The sequence below is a fragment of the Indicator indicator genome, chromosome Z, assembly GCF_027791375.1.
Source record: "Indicator indicator isolate 239-I01 chromosome Z, UM_Iind_1.1, whole genome shotgun sequence".
Taxonomy (NCBI): Eukaryota; Metazoa; Chordata; class Aves; order Piciformes; family Indicatoridae; genus Indicator; species Indicator indicator.
In genome coordinates this window covers 31378841-31396697 of record NC_072053.1, presented here as the reverse complement: position 1 = coordinate 31396697, position 17857 = coordinate 31378841, and the positions used below count along the sequence as shown (strand labels likewise).

Here is a 17857-nt window from a genome sequence, read left to right as displayed (position 1 = left end):
TGTACCATAAAAGTGATGATGACTGAATATTGTTTCAAAACGTTAACATATTATATGGTTCACTATGATGGCTTAGTGTTTTGCTGTTTTAGAAGAAAGAATTTGTCTTGACTCATTTTCTTTTGTTTTTCAGGAAAAGAAGTGAAGCAAGTTCAGTAACTTTGTGTTACTGACCTCTTAAGGAATCTTACAAATAATCATTTTGAATTGAGAAAATGACTGCAGATGTTGAAGAAAGTACAGGTTGTTGGAAAAGAACACCTGTCAAAAAGTGGAACATCCAGTAGTTAATTTGGAAGTAGTATAAAATAAATATACCTGTTATGGTGCAAGCCTGGAGTGGAGTTAACTCTGTAGCACACAGGTAGCTCTCCAAGGAGGGGAAAAAAAGAAAAAGCTTTCTGCTTTTCTAAATTATGGAAATTTTTTGGAAGATGTGGACATGGATTTTGAGCCTAGTCATGGTTTCATCGGAATTTCACAGTGACAGCAGGCTTTCATACAGTTCTCAAGGTAGGAGTCTGACCTCTGTAGCTAAGAAGTGTCTATTGCTGCATTGCATTTGACTAATATTTTCTAACCCAAATTTACATAATTTATGAGATCATGTGGGACCTGTACTTATTTTTATCATGTTTTTTTGTCATGAAAATTTAAATACAACAAATCTGATTCATTTTTTAGTTTCTTTCTGTCTACTTTTTAACTGCAGGAAAGCCTTGCAAGTGAAATCTAGTAAAACGTTTTACTTGTAATAGTTTAGAGACTTGCCGTAACAACATTAACATACTTTAGACTAGAAAGTAAGATTTTTTTTTTTTTTTAATGCACTAACATTTACAGGTTTGTAATGAAATGAATAGCGGTTAATATGTTTTTTACAGTGTAATACTTTTCATTGCTAGTGTGTTTATCATTGCAGGCGGATCTAATAGCTTTTGTCTTTGAATGCTGTCACTGAGAAGAACATTGTCTTCTTAGGTTAGAGTTTAGCCCTAAATACCTACATATTTGGGGTAAATAGGAAAAGATACAGAGTTAAACGCTTTTGTATTTCCAGTGACATCAGATTAATAGGAAACTAAATAGGTTTTCTTGACTTGAAATAAAATAACATTTTATTTTATTTTATTTTATTTTATAAAACACTATATCTTGCATTTGCCTGAAAGGGACTTTTACTCGTGAGGATGATAAGATTTAGCCAAGTATGGTTTATGGTTATACTACTACTTGCTGTTTCCTCTTATGTTTTCTTTTTTTCTATGCCTGCTTCCTGGACTGTCTTACCTTGTGTTTACAAAGAGGAATTCCTGTCTTACCTTGAACATTACCAACTAACAGTCCCAGTAAGGGTTGACCAAAATGGAGCCTTCCTCAGCTTTACTGTGAAAAATGCTAAACCCTCAAGAAGAAAGAGGAGCACGGACGCTTATGACCAAGAACTGGCAGCATCTAAATTATTTTTTAAACTTTCTGCCTATGGCAAGCACTTTCATTTAAACCTGACTCTCAACACAGATTTGGTGTCCAGACATTTTAGAGTAGAATACTGGGGGAAAGATGGACCACAATGGAAACACAATTTTTTGGACCACTGCCATTACACAGGATATTTGCAAGACCAACATAGTACAACCAAAGTGGCCTTAAGCAACTGCAATGGTCTGGTAAGTGCGTAATGCATGTTCTAGTATTAAATGTGTGGTTGTCCCTTTTAAATTACAGAGGAACTTAATTGGCATATCTTTCAGTTTTTTGAGTCCCTGCGGGAAGCAAGCAGACAGGAAGGTGCAGAAAACCCCTAAAACCTGATCTGGGTCCTGGGGAAAAGTAGTCATCAGTTTTTCAAGCTTAATTGTAAGTACTAAGACCCAATTCTGTAGTCCTCTAGCAGGCAACATTTTCAGTGTTGAAGGTGTCTGCACTAGGGCTGCAAGATTAGGTCTGTGCTGAGATCCTTACAGATTGTAAAAATGTTGCAAGCTCACAGAGTGGGGAAGAGGAAACGGTATCTTTTAAGAATGCTGAATCTCTCCAGAGAAACACTGAGCTGAAGGAACACCTGCTTGTTGTTTTTGAGAACTTGGGTTTAGAAATTTTGACTAAATAACAAAGCGGAATTGTTTGGTGTAGAAGTTATGGTTGCCATAAATTCAAAGAATGAAGGCAAAAGTAGATATTTTTCAAGTAACAGTGTCAGAGAGTAATTATTAATTTTTTTAGTAATGTTTTGTTTACAAATTTTAAGCAGTTGCGTTTAAATGTAGGTTAAGAAATTCTCATCTCTTTTGTTTTCCTCTTTTCATCTACTGTTGATCTGATCACATGATGGGAGTACTTGTATGGGGAAAAGTGTCTTTTATTTCTAAAATAAAGTGGAAAACAAATAGAAAAAAATTAAAGAACCAGCCTGTTGAGTAACACAATGCTAAAATAAAAGGGCGAGACTAGGAAATACAAAATTAAAAGCCAGTAATTTCCCTTGTAAAAAAGTATGGGTATAATAGGGTTATTCATTCTGGTTTTAATTGTGGTAGAACACTGGCCAATCTTCTTGTTAGAAGTGGACAAATATAACTAATTGCTAAGGATAAATAAAAAAATTACACAGACTTGCTAAACTAATTCCTGTTTATCCTTGGAAGTGCTGTGGTATAATGTATGTTGGGATGCTATTTAAAAACAGCTGCATCACAGAGTCATACAATACACTGGGTTGGAAGGGATCTCTAGAGGCCATCTCTGAGACCTAGATAGGTTGCATTGTACCCAGCTACTTGTGATACCCCTGATGCAGTCTAGATTAACATTTTGAAGTACTCCTGAGGAAAAAAGAATTTAATGGGGATTTCTATGGATAAGGGAACACCTTCAAAGAAATACAGTGGAAATGGTGTTTCACTGAGTGTGGTATCAGTTTGGTTAATGCAGACTTGTAGTAGATAGGTCTGAATTTGGTGCAGTTTTCACACCGATTTTGTTAGTTCTCATATAATAACTTTTTCTCACAGTTACTTAAGATCTTAAACTAATAAACTCAATCCCTTTGCTTTTGAGTTCTTCTTATGAAGACCAAATTCCTACTTTCAGGACTTACTTCTTTAAAAAGGCCACATGCATCTATATCTTCAGAGTTTCTGCCAGTTGAGGCATAGAGTGGTTGGTCCCTTTGGAGCTTGTGGTCAGTCCTGTGGTGCTGTCAGTTCTTCTCTGACCTTGGCCAGAGACTGAGCCAGGAATGCGTGCTCTTACTGGAGTCAACTCTTGTTTTACTTTCACAGTAAGAAAACAATAGCAGGAAAAAGCCCACGTTTTCCTGTTGGCTTTGCCTGTCTCTTGCTCCTCATGGTGGTACGTCAGACAATTAAGCATCATGGAAGGTGTCATGTTGAAGTGTTTTTTTGCTCTGCTGCATCATACCCTGAGGTGACATCTAGCATGGCCATTTCTGTTTTTCCTCTGCCCTCATCCTTGCTGTTTTGCTGGAAAGAATCCTTCTGATATTCTGTGGTTCTGAGTGTTGGTATGTTGACTTACTGTTTGTAAATTAACTTTAGAGTGCTTCTGTCGTTAAATCGTCTGCAGTGCTTTAGGTTGTTATCAGCTCTTACGCATTTCTTCCGGGTATTAAGGTAGCCTTAAGTGAGTCTCTGTGCACACCACAACTGGCACTCTTTTTTTTTTTTTTTTTTTTTTTTTGGTAGTCAAGCTCTCTTGCTTGGGACTAGAAGTGCCTAGTGTCCACTCACAATCACAGAATTGTCAGGGTTGGAAGAGACCACAAGGATCATCTAGTTCCAACACCCCTGCTGTGGGCAGGGACACCTCACACTAGATGAGGTTGCTGAGAACCACATCCAGCCTGGCCTTAAACACCTCCAGGGATGGGGCCTCCGCCACCTCCCTGGGCAACCTGTTCCAGTGTCTCACCACCCTTATGGTGAAGAACTTCTTCCTAATGTCTTACCTAAATCTCCTCTCCTCTAGCTTCCCCCTAGTCCTGTCACTACCTGAAATCCTAAAAAGTCTCTGTGCAGCTTTCTTGTAGGCCTCCTTCAGATACTGAAAGGCCACAGTAAGGTCTCCTCAGAGACTTGTGTCCTCCAAACTGAACAACCCCAAGTCTCTCAGGCTGTCCTCATAGGAGAGGTGCTCCAGCCTCCTGATGATCCTCGTGGCCCTTCTCTGGACACGTTCCAGCACGTTCAGATCCTTTTTGCAATGGGCACTCCAGAACTGGACACAGTACTCCAGGTGGGGTGTCACCAGAGCAGAGTAGAGGGGGAGAATCACCTCCCTCGACCTGCTGGCTATGCTTCTCTTGATGCAGCCCAGGATATGATTTGCTTTCTGGGCTGGAAGTGCACACTGGTGGCTCATGTTGAGCTTGTCATCCTAAGTTCTTTTTTTCAGGGCTGCTTTCAAGCCAGTCACTGCCCAGCCTATGCTGGTGTTTGAGATTGCCCCGACCCAGATGCAGGACCTTACATTTGGTCTTGTTGAACCTCATGAGGTTGTCATGTTCCCCCCTCTCCAGCCTGTCCAGGTCCCTCTGGATTGATGCCTTCCCTCCAGGGTGTCTGCTGCACCACACAGCTTGGTGTCGTCAGCAGACTTGCTGAGGGTGCACTCAGTGCCACTGTCCATGTTGCCGACAAAAATGTTAAGCAAGACTGACCCCAGTACTGATCCCTGAGGCATCCACTTATCACTGGCCTCCACTTGGACATGGACCCATTGACAGCCACTCTTTGAGTGTGGCCAGTCAAGCCACACCCAAAGCTAGTTCTTTATCCACTGAGTGATCCATCCATCAAACCCATGTTTAGATAGCTTGAAAATCAGGATGTTGTGTGGAACAGTATTGAAGGCTTTGCTGAGGTCCAGATAAATGACGATGGCCGCTGTCCCCTTGTCTGTTGATGTTGTGACCTTGTCATAGAAGACCACAGTTTTATCAGGCAGGATTTGCCCTTGGTGAAGATGTGCTGGTTGTACCCAATCACCTTTTTTGTTATTTGTGTCTCAGAAGTGCCTCCAGGAGGATCTGCTCCATGCATGATCTTACTGGGCACAGAGGTGAGACTGACTGGTCTATAGTTCCCTGGATCATCCTTCTTTCCCTTTTTGAAAATGGGAGTTATGTTTCCCCTTTTCCAGCCAGTGGGGACCTCCCCAGACAGCCATGACTTTTGGAATATAATAGAGGGTGATTTACTGACCTTATCTGCCAGTTCCCTCAGCACCCATGGGTGTATCCAGTTGGGTTCCATGACTCGTACGCTCTCGAATTCTTCAGATAGTCACAAACCTGATCTTCACTCACAATAGGCAGTTCCTTCATCTAGCCCCTGCCATTATCTTCCATTATTCTAGAAGTGTGGCTGGAGTCCTTGCCAGTGAAGACTGAGGTAAAGAAGTTGTTGATAACCTCAGCCTTCTCCATGTCACCTGTCACCAGTTCTTCCGCTTCCTTTCTGAGGGGCCCAGACCTTCCCTAGTCTGCCTTTTGCCATTAATGTACCTATAGAAACTTTTGCTATTCCCCTTGATCTCCCTGGTTAGACTTAATTCTGAGCTTTAGCTTTTCTAACCACGTCTCTTGCTGCTTGTGCAGCTTCCTTATATGCCCCTCATTCTAGCATTCCTTTCTTCCATTCCTTGTACAGTTTCTTTTTTTGTGACACTGTGTCTAGGAGCTTCTTCCTCATGCAGGCAGGTTTACTAACATTCTTTCCTGCCTTCCTCTTTGGTATATTTCACTCCTGGATATAGAGGTGATCTTTGAATATGGACCAGCTGTCCTGGGCCTCCCTTCCCTCTAGGGCTTTGTCCCATGATACTTTGGCCAGCAGATCCAGCATCTTCCAAGAAAGGCTTGTGAGGCTCCTGACATGCCCAAGTAGCAGCAGCAGGAGTGACACAAGACTCTTTTGTCAGAGAGTTAGGAATCCTGCAGACATGTGCAGCAGCAGGCTTGACTCAGTGTCATTCTCTACCATGTAGTAACTCCTCTGTCATCTGTTGTTGGCAGGGTCTTCCAGAGCATTGAATATGGGAGTTACTACTCTGTTCAAATAGATCCATCACAGAGTTATTCTTAGATGATTATTCCTACTGAAGAATCTTTTGTTACATAACTACTGGTTAGAACATGTTTAATAAAGCCATTGACAGCCAATATCTAAGACAATATTACTTGTTTTAGATTTTCTTACAGTTCAGACTTAAGGCTTTTTTTCCACTATTATTTTCCATCTTTAAGAACACAGTAAGCTAACACTATCTTTTTATTTGGCCATAAAACCACATGTGCTTCAGGCACTTGTTTTATTTCCTAGTCTGATTATTGGTCTGTAGGAGACTGCCAGTCATATTCTGTATTGACCTTGATTAACATCTGTCTCAAACTCTGCAAAGTTTAACTCTAAAACAAGTAGTAATCTTGAACAATGAATGTTACTTATGAGCAAAATGAAAGCATTGTATTTATTCTAGTTGTCCTGTAAAGCTTCAGTATTGCCAAATGTGTCAAATTTCTTCTTATTGAATGTTCTGAGTTAGTCTGATTAGTTATTCAAGGTAGTCTGTTGAGACCATGATTGAATTAAACGTGAACTGTGTGACTTTGAAGAATATATGCGGAGTTCTAGTGCAAGGAAGGCTTTCTCTCAGTTTCATTACAGTAAAAGTGATGACAGTCAGTTCCTTTCCCTGTCACTGTTTCCTGCTTCATCCTCTCTATTTCTCATTACCACATACCCCAGAATTACAGGTTGCTGCTTACTGAAGTTTCATTCTAGCAGTTTCCTTCTGCTGGGTCCTGATTATACTATAAATTGTCTGAAGGTGGAAACCTCTATAATCCAGTCATCAGTTATATGAGGAAATCGAAGGTTTTGTTCAGCAGGCTTGCTACCTTTGAAACTCATACTTCAGTGGATGTTACTTTTGTGGATGGGTTGCAGGTTTGGCCTTCTTATGAAGAGCCTGCAATGGGCATCATTTTGAGGCCTTTGGATATTGAGTGCAAGGCAACAAGCTAAGTTGTTATACTAAGGAAGAGAAGAAGTGGTGGTAGAATGGCTGAAGTGAGAAGAACTTCATGTCAAGGAAACAGTTTGTCTAATTCTGAGGACAGTAAATGACTAAGAAATGTTTGGAGCTTATGGTGGTGGAATCAAGCAGAACCAAACTTTGCGTTTTGACTCACCTCTGTCCTCTGCCAAGTGTCAAAGCTCTTACCTGAGTGCTCAAACAAGTTTTCCACAGTAGCAGATTTTCTCACTTTTTCCCCCTAGTAGTGGGGAACAATTCAGAATGTGTAAAAAGTGAGTATTATTAGGAAAGTGAATGAGGGGTTAAAAACACCTTTTGAGGCTGCTGTGGTTCCAAGGAAATACTTAATGTAAAAGGCCAGGTATTTCCATGGCGTGTGAAGCTCTATGTACTGAGTAACATTTGTGCTGGGTAGCACAGATGTCTCCATCCAAACAGAAATTATAAAGAAGGCACAAGAAGTAGGCTGTCGCTAAAGAAATGACCTTATTTGGTTAAAGGAGGTATTATTTTGCTGGAAGACTTCATGACTGTTTCATATATTTCTAAATTCATGTGTGTATAAATTGTGTTCTTAGGTTACCTCATTTTAAATTGATTCTGCTGTAATGAATGCATCTGCTTTTATAGGTTGGAAACTGTATGCAGCAATATATTTTTGGATCAGATGTAAAATAATGTCTTAATTTATAAAACAATTTATGAAGATTAAAAATGATATTGAAAAAGACTTTGTGTTTAAGATCAGTCTTCGGACTTCTCTTTGTTACTAATAGTGTTTGCAGTATTGTATTCAGAAAATTGTATGTAAGCTGTCCCTGTCCTAATTTTGAGGTGTCTTGTTAGGCTCCATGATGTGCTGTCTTAGGCCAGACCACTATTTTTTTTCAATCTTGAAGAACACAGTAAGTTAACACAATCTTTTTATTTGGCCATAAAACACACTGAAGTATATAGGTAGCTGTAGACATACTGAACAATTCTGACATTTTCCGAATATTCTATCACTACTGCTTTGTATGAAAAAAGCATGAAGTCTAGAAAGCCTCGTCAAATTATAGAATGTTAGTACTGTGTGGAAAAAGTGTGCACTTACCAGTTATCTATAATTCAGTCTGTATCTGCGACTGATGGACATCCCCTGTCTGAGGCAGGCTAGGGCCTCAGCTGGACAGCCTGACAGGAAAAGATTCTTCTTCACAAATTCAGGGAAATTCCATGTGGATTCACAGATTTGTCTGAGCATGTCAAACTGCTGGATCCAGACCATATATATGTTAGCAGGAGTTGGCAGTCTGTAGTGGGATTGGATAACATTAGGATCTCAAACAGCCTGTTTTAAATAATAATCTTGAGAATGTTGCTTGTAGTATCTTACTTCAGGCATTAAGCTTGTGTTTTTAAATTCATGGTATTTTGTCAATACCTTTTTCTGGTCATTCCTCTGTCTTAATGATATTTCTTACGCTTTGGAGAAAAGTTTCCATTTACACACTGTTAAAATACAATACCAAAATTTAAAAAAAATTTAAAAAATCTTTTTAGTGCTTTCAAAGGGCATTATTTCAATCTCCTTTTTCAGCTGAAATTGTGTTTTGCTCAAATAATAGATTAAAAGCCCAAACCTGGAGTTTAGAATGTTGGTTTATATATCATAGCATAATTCCCACTATTTATTCATCAGGCATTGCTGAATGCATATACAGTGGAAGCGTTTCCAGCCACGTTAATTTTCTAAACTTGTAATTAGGAAAAATGCTGATTGTTGCTGACACAGGTGCTTTTTATATACAGGATTCAGAGTGCTTTTTAAAATTCAGTGACTGTAATTCAACAAGATCATGTGCATCTCCTTAATACTGGAAGAACAAATTTGTTATCAAGCCAAATTGATAAGTTTAAAATGGCATACGTATGCTGTCTTTACATGAAAGGCTTGTGGAGGGCAGTTGTGTTTCCAGTGTTTATCAAATCACTTGCCTAGATGTGGAAACTGACTGCATGCATGTCCTGACTACCTGGTGATAGGTATAAGTTAAAATATATTTGCGGATCCTCAACAAAATGTTGTTAAAATGTCTCTTTTTTTAAAGCACTATAGTGTGTTGGCAGATGAGATCAGGTATCATGTAGGCATAGGAAAAATAGTGATACTCTTGTAACCTTTTTCACTGCTAGTACCTGAAAGAACTATGTCAATTGGCAGACATTCATAATACTTTTTGCCTATTTGCTCCTTCAAATACCCAATTTGTATAGCGTATTAGTGCTGCAGTAAGTGTTGTTTGTGGCATCCGAATTGACATGACTGAGGTCATGTCACTGTTTAAAACTACCAGTTTCAGTAGCCGATGTAGATGTTCTGTTCATGATTAAACTTAGTAACTTGTTATTATGGGTTGGATTGGATCCCCCCAATACTTTTTGAGAATATGCCCCAAAGAGCAAATTCACCACACTCAGAATTTGGAAGTAGAAATGGAATTGTATTTACAAAAGAAAATACATATAAAAGTGTAAAAGGTAATAAACACATACAAAGTGTATTTACATATATATGCATGACTTAACAACAGCACAGGCTCCCCCTGTACCTTACTTCAGCTCTTCTATCCCCTCCTCAGGATAAAGGGCCTCAGAAGGCTGTACACCCACAGGCGCTCCCTCTCCACTTCCCCCTTGTACTTTAGAGAAGCCCAAGGTCAGAAGGAGAATAGCACAGCCCAAGCTCAATCCAGCACAGCGAGAGAGAAATAATAAGCTTGTTCTGCAGAACATAAACTATTTGTTCAGACCAATTGAGTGAGATGGAATTACCTTTGTTATAATACGATCTCTGAGGAGTCCACCCTTCCCAAACTGTCTTGAGTCCTCTGGAAAATTCTGTTTGCAACTAAATTTTAGTTCCAAACTGTAACACTTGTCTGATCTTGAGTACAGACATGAAGGATGTATATGCTGGAGTAATTTGGTTTAGGTAAAGACACACTTGTGCAGAGGCAGAGCCACAGATTGATACTATTGTTGTCTCCTCAGGCCTGGCATAGAATCATAGAATTGTTAAAATTTGAGCAGGAAAAAGCCCATGTTTTCCTGTTGGCTTTGCCTGTCTCTTGCTCCTCATGGTGGTACGTCAGACAATTAAGCATCATGGAAGGTGTCATGTTGAAGTGTTTTTTTGCTCTGCTGCATCATACCCTGAGGTGACATCTAGCATGGCCATTGCTGTTTTTATCTCTGCCCTCATCCTTGCTGTTTTGCTGGAAAGAATCCTTCTGATATTCTGTGGTTCTGAGTGTTGGTATGTTGACTTACTGTTTGTAAGTTAACTTTAGTGTAGAATGCTTCTGTCGTTAAATCATCTGCAGTGCTTTTGGTTGTCATCAGCTCATACGCATTTCTTCCAGACAGGAATTTTTTTTTTTTTTTTTTTGTAGTCAAGCTCTCTTACTTGGGACTAGAAGTGCCTAGTGTCCACTCACAATCACAGAATTGTCAGGGTTGGAGGGGACCACAAGGATCATCTAGTTCCAACACCCCTGCTGTGGGCAGGGACACCTCACACTAGATGAGGTTGCTCAGAGCCACATCCAGCCTGGCCTTAAACACCTCCAGGGATGGGGCCTCCGCCACCTCCCTGGGCAACCTGTTCCAGTGTCTCACCACCCTTATGGTGAAGAACTTCTTCCTAATGTCTTACCTAAATCTCCTCTCCTCTAGCTTCCCCCTAGTCCTGTCACTACCTGAAATCCTAAAAAGTCTCTGTGCAGCTTTCTTGTAGGCCTCCTTCAGATACTGAAAGGCCACAGTAAGGTCTCCTCAGAGACTTGTGTCCTCCAAACTGAACAACCCCAAGTCTCTCAGGCTGTCCTCATAGGAGAGGTGCTCCAGCCTCCTGATGATCCTCATGGCCCTTCTCTGGACACGTTCCAGCACGTTCAGATCCTTTTTGCAATGGGCACTCCAGAACTGGACACAGTACTCCAGGTGGGGTGTCACCAGAGCAGAGTAGAGGGGGAGAATCACCTCCCTCGACCTGCTGGCTATGCTTCTCTTGATGCAGCCCAGGATGTGATTTGCTTTCTGGGCTGGAGGTGCACACTGGTGGCTCATGCTGAGCTTCTCATCCATGAGCACCCCTAAGTTCTTTTTTTCAGGGCTGCTTTCAAGCCAGTCACTGCCCAGCCTATGCTGGTGTTTGAGATTGCCCCGACCCAGATGCAGGACCTTACATTTGGTCTTGTTGAACCTCATGAGGTTGTCATGTTCCCCCCTCTCCAGCCTGTCCAGGTCCCTCTGGATTGATGCCTTCCCTCCAGGGTGTCTGCTGCACCACACAGCTTGGTGTCGTCAGCAGACTTGCTGAGGGTGCACTCAGTGCCACTGTCCATGTTGCCGACAAAAATGTTAAGCAAGACTGACCCCAGTACTGATCCCTGAGGCATCCACTTATCACTGGCCTCCACTTGGACATGGACCCATTGACAGCCACTCTTTGAGTGTGGCTGTCAGGCCAGTTCTTTATCCACTGAGTGATCCATCCATCAAACCCATATTTAGCTAGCTTGAAGATCAGGATGTTGTGTGGGACAGTGTCAAAGCCTTTGCTCAGGTCCACGTAAATCATGTTAGTTGATCAACCTTCATCTGTTGATGTTGTGACCTTGTAGTACAACCCACCAGGTTTGTCAGGTTTGGCATAAAGCAGACAGCCTGATGGTGTTGGCCAGAACCGCTTTCTACAACTCTCTTCTTATGGAAACATGGTACCAGAACTAATTCACTTGAACCCAGATGTCTGATATCCAGACTTGATGCAGTTCTGACTTTTAAGGTTCTTTCTGCACATCTGTTCAACCCAAGTTGCACTTGAGCTTCTATCTTCAATACTATTTAAGGAGCAGTGTAGTAGTAAATTATTTATTTTCTCATAAAATCTTAGACTCTCAAGCTACATGAAGGTATTGTGAGAAGAATTTGATACCAGCATCTTCCATGTGATTATAGACTCCAATGTTACCTTCATGAGCTAGTTATTTAAAATACCATTGAAGAGGAACAATTGCTGTTACATATTGTGTGCCCAAGTGGGCAAGAAAACACATGGCATCTTGGCTTGTATTAGAAACACTGTGGCCAGCAGGAACAGGGAGGTGATTATCCCCCTGTACTCAGCACTGTTGAGGCCACACTTTGAGTATTCATTTCTGGGCCCCTCACTATAGGAAGGATATTGAGGTGCCGGAGCATGTTCAGAGAAGGGCAACAATGCTCGTGAGGGGCCTGGAGCACATGGACTATGAGGAGCACTTGAGGGAACTGGGGTTGTTCGGGCTGGAGAAGAGGAGGCTGAGGGGAGACCTTATCTCTCTCTACAACTGCTGAAAGGGAGGACAGAGCAAGGAGGGGTCTGGTCTTTTCTCCTTGATGACAAGTGACAGGGCTAGAGGAAACGGTTAAAAGCTGTGCTAGGGGAAGTTTGGGCTAGATGTTAGGAAATACTTCTTCACGGAAAGGCTCATCAAACTTTGGAATGGTCTGCCCAGGCCAGCGGTGGAGTCGCCATCCCCAGAGGTGTTCAAGAGGTGTATGGACCTGGCGCTTAGGGGCAGTGGTTTAGTGTTGACCCTTAAGTGCTGGGTCAAGGGGTGGACTGGATGATCATTGAAGTCTCTTCCAACCAGATGTGATTCAGTGATTCACTATGTAATCAATGTGTAATTGAAAGCTGTAGTGTGTTCATACATATATTTTTAAAAAGTTTATAATAGGGTTATATTTGAAAAAAATCTTCTTTTTCATATGCTATACAGGATCTATTTTTGTTGTTTATATGTTTTACGTTGTTACTGAAATCCAGTTACTCCAGAAGGAAAGAAGAGCAGGCGTTCAGTGTACAAAACAGCAGCAGGACAAGAGCTTTGTCCGAGAGTATGATGTCAAGCCCTGATTTTAGAAACAGCTTTATGGTACTGAGAAAAGTTATGGAGCTAGTGGTCTTACAGCTGATCATAGAATTCTCATTGTAGAGAAGAAATAGCACCTAGGAAAAGAGACTTATGCATAGTACTTGCTTCACAGATCAAAAGTGTGGTATTAAATTTCAGGATATGAAATCAGAATTTCCTTCTTCTGGTCTCCTACCTGATGAGTAGGAGACTTTCTCCCTGTGTAGAAAGCTCATACACTCAGATACAGGTGTCAGAATTTCTTACTCAACAGACTGAGGTGTAGGAATCTGTCAGGGCTTTCCCCCCAGTATTTCTAAATCTGAAAGAGTCCCAAATCTGGGTTTTCTGCTAAAGTTCAGTTTTAATTGCTGAAGGTTCAGGAAATTGCATAGTTGGCCTGAAATCTCCCCTTTCTTCCATAAACCACTTCCTGTTTAGAAGAAGTTGTGTTCACAAATGTGGGAGTTATGAGAATACAATATCTACTATTCTGCACTGCAGTATGAGAAAAAAGGTGTTCATTTGTTATGGAGATTGAGGTCCAGTGAACAGTCTGCAACAGTTTGCATTTGCCAGATTAGTGGCAAAAACTTACAAGGATTAAACACTTTGTAGGTAGTGTACCTTAAAGTAATATTAATAATTTGGATTTAATAAGTAGCTCAGTTTTGGAATTAAGCATCTGTATGTTAAATGCTGGATTTCCCTGAGTATTATGTTCTAAAATTAATCCTTCATAGTGTTTTCCTTTGATGCAGTATGTGGCTTTAACACATCTACTAGTGTGGCATCATAGAGTGCTCTTGGCCTTAACATTTGATTAAGGGCATTTTGACATGGTGTCATTTTCAATAGGTATGAATCATATATTTTTGGAACATCACTGTGAAGAGATAATTTGTCATACACCAAAAATACCTCTAGCTTTTTTACCACATCTACAAAAAAAACCCTCCAGAAATAGGGCAATTATATTATTCTTTTCTCATTGTGTTCCTTATAGGCACTCAGTCTTCCTCTCACTAAAATCAGTGGCTCATGCATTGTCTTTTGGTTGGCTTAATAGATTTGAATTTATTCACAGAGATAAATGATAGTCAAAAGATTTTTAAAGTTAAGCTTTTTAATATGAATTTCATGTTGTCTTTTGCAAGTTTTTATTTTCTTATTTTCTTCTTTAAGCATGGAGTCATTGCTACAGGAGATGAAGAGTATTTTATTGAGCCTTTAAGGAATATAACAGAAGATTCTAGCAACTTTAATTTTGAGAATGGTCATCCTCATGTTATATACAAAAAATCTACTATGCACCAGCAACATCTCTATGATCACAGTCATTGTGGAGTCTCAGGTAAATAAGTATGAGTATCATTAATTTTAAAAAAATGTAAGATGTATTTTAAAATCTTGCTTGGTTCACATGTAAGACAGAAGAAAATGCAGCAATAGGAATCTTCCTTTCAGGTGATATAATGTGCTCTGCTGGAAAAGTGGTTTTGCCTTTTTTTTCAGATTGAGTTTAAGAGTATAGTGTCTGAAACACTGGGACTAAATCTTGTTTTGTGCCTGTATTGTGTGCAGTGGTAGTAACTAGCACAGGCCTCCTCAAAATGTGCTTAATATACCTTGTTCCCCAACTGGAAAGCATGATTGAGAGACTGAGGAGTATTACAGTTCAGTGTTTAGTAAGTAAGTGTTCCATCTCATCTGAGGAAACTTGACATGCAACATTTGTGTCAGTATTATGATTGGTAATACATTTGGAACTGGAGTCTACATCTTCTCTGCTTTATGGGTGTTTTACAGTGTTTTGATACTGGCTTTGGTTTCAGTGGGTTAACATGATTCCACAGTAGTTGAATATGTGATTTAGAGGTGGGAAAGATTATATAGTTTTGACTGAGAAATATTTTCCTTGTAAAGCAGTTTTAAATTCCATATACATATACAAATACTTACATGATCCATTTTTCAAGTACCCTTTGTCCTGCTTTTCACTTCTTTAAACTGAAAATGAACTTCTTGAAGACAGCATGGAGTAAATTTGACAAGTTATTTTAGAGCTCTAAAATGACGTGGTTTGTACATAATGGAAAAATATTTGTAATCTCATAATTTGTTTATGTTTCAGAAATAGCTTGTTCTTAAAAGTTCAGTCCTGGACAGTTATATTCCATGAGATTCGGTGCACAGGGCAGGATGACAAATACTAATCTTAAAATAAAATAATATACTGTTCATTCACGTAACAAGCTTCTTTCGGAGCTTGTGACTTTTAATGGCACCAGCTAACTAAACTTACAACTACAGATAGTCTACAAAGGGCCATACTTGGGAGACAGTTTTTCCTGAGCATTTCAGTTAACTGTGGTTAGGGACTGTCAGATTTTATGTGTGTAACTTCTGTTTTAGTTTGGAAGCATTATTCCATCTATGTGCTTCTAATATTGCAAACAAGCTTCCTCACTATGATTGCTGGCTAACTGATTGTAAAATGAGAGTACTAATGTATAGTCATTTTGTAGAGAAAGCTGTCACTTAAGCCTCTTGAAGTAAGTGGAAGGATTATCAAATGTAGGATGATGAAATTTCTACCATGCCTATATTCCTAGAAAAAGGAAGGATATTGGCCTCTGTCAGATGTTATCTTCTAGATTAATGCTTAGGAATTCATTCTTCTCCAAGTGAGGATGAAGCAGTAGCAGCTATTTTGGTCAGGTTACATTCTGTTTTTCTGATGGTATCTGTTGAACGGATTGTAGGCTGATCTGAGCTATGCGTCTTGCGTGTATTTTTTGTGAAACATACAGTAATGTTTAGCATCTGTTGTTCTGCATTTTTGATGCTGCCTTTGTCCTTGGCAGCTTCTATCCTTTTCCTGATCTTTCCTATCTGTCACATTCTGAAGTTCTTAATTATGGAAATAGTAAAGCACTGCTTTTTAAAGTCTGAGCATTCTGTTATGGTCATTCATCTTGGTTTCTCCTTATCCTGTTGGTTTCTGTACTGCTTCCACTTCATGAAAATTTCTGAAAAAATGTGTTCTCCCAAAACCGCAAGGTCTTACTTTTCCAGATGATGCTATCTTTTAATGTTCTCCTTATGGGTACTAAAACCTTAGAAATTTGTTTTCAGAGCACTGTTGTGGCTTTATCCCAAAATGATACAACATACAAAGCATCCTCAGAATACCTAAAAGGTAAAACCAATATTTATTTTCAGTTTCACAGCTTTCAGACTCTAGGACTGAAGCCACATTTACAGTAATCTTTCAGGTATTTGACTGGTTTTGGAAGTTTTGAGCAGTCCAATTCTGTGTTTTAAAATGCAGTCATAACAAACTTACAGCTGCCTTTTGGCAGTGTATTACTAAGTTTGTCTGGAGACTGATGCAAGCTTTACCCTCAGAACACTTTTGCCAATATAGTATTCTGGGAGAAATCTGCTTGCGTAGCTGTGCCACTGTTCACAGTCTGGTAAGTTTCCCCTGCTGTAATCTGGGCCTGATTTTATTGTGTACCTGTTCTGTATCAGAGAAGCGGGCAAGATTGTGAAGTGTTAGCGGAGACGAGGGGAGTGTTATTTATGACCTTTCTGCAAAAAATTGCAGATAGAAAGTGATAGAAAGCGAGGTGGGGCATTTGGCCAAAGGCATCTTCATAGTAGATAGGAGAAATACGGTGGGTAGTGCAAGTGAACGATTGGAGAGGCAGGGAGATTCAGGTAAGAACACGGATTGATTTTCATAATTTAAATTTGACTTTAGGTGGTTAGACATAAGAGTGAGTAATAAAAAAATGTTGATTTACTATTTCCTGTATGCATCATCACCAAGTTAACTATGTTTTATTAGATATAGCTGAAAGCATTAAGGTATTGGTAAGAAGTTGATCACTGTCAAATTTGAATTGCTTTAATGTGTTTTGAGGCCACTGGATTTATCTTGCTGAGTGCTGTTTTGATAGGACTGAGAAGCAACAGCAGTTGATGTATGAAAGCTGCAGAGCAGCAGATTATTTAGGGATGACTCTACTATATGCTAGCTATGTAAGTGGTTTTACTCATGCCAGGCTTTACAGACAATGTATTCTAAAATGAAAAAAAAAATGCTCGTAATACATGAAATGATTATGTTAAAATAGTAAGCAAAAAAGCAGAAACAGAATGCTTCACTTCAAAATGTTCTCATAGTTGCATGTTGTAAGCAGCTTTCTGTTGTATTTTGAGATTGTTTTCTGTTCGTGTTCTCTCTTTTCATGTGGCATTTTTTGATGACTGACATAGGAAAACTTTCATATCATTGTTGAGAGCTCCGTGTGAACACGTTTGGATTTCTTTTCAGTAGCAATTTAAAACCTAATTAGCTGCTTTTGTGATCATTAGTTCCAGTTAATTAGAGCTTTTGTGGGACTTTTTTAAAAAAAATATTTCAATTTTTGTGGTTTTTAAAATTTCCTGATAGTTATGTTTTGTGTTAATGGAAGTTTAATTATTTTAGTTTTTTTATCTAAGAATATGGTGTGAAAATGGCATAGTTTGACACAGAAATATTTTTGTTAAATATATTGCAGACTTCTATTTAATGATTTAGCTTTTAAAATATACTCAGTCAGCATTATTTTGTGTGTTTAAAGTAAAACAGCATAAGCATTTGTAGATCTTGGGAGTATGAGATCCAGGGTTGTTTACAGCTTTCCTATTACTTTGAGACCAGCTGAAGCCTAAGCTGCTCATCTGATAACAAAAGAAGAAATGTTTGTTTCTGTAAAGGCCTCTGAGACCTTTGTTTGGCAGATGCTATCAAGATGAGTCACAAATAATATTTTCTCTTTTTCTTTGAAAGT

At 39.5% G+C, this 17857-nt stretch overlaps 1 protein-coding gene across 1 annotated transcript in view; it reads left to right on the top strand.

The window, feature by feature from the left end:
- The first annotated feature begins 416 nt into the window (after positions 1-416).
- Positions 417-17857, top strand: part of ADAMTS6 (ADAM metallopeptidase with thrombospondin type 1 motif 6) — a 149724-nt gene continuing 132283 nt past the window's right edge. Inside the window, exons 1-3 of the mRNA XM_054397495.1 lie at positions 417-513; positions 1306-1670; positions 14196-14364. Of these exons, the coding sequence (XP_054253470.1) occupies positions 417-513; positions 1306-1670; positions 14196-14364 (631 nt within the window). The remainder of the gene's footprint in view (positions 514-1305; positions 1671-14195; positions 14365-17857) is intronic.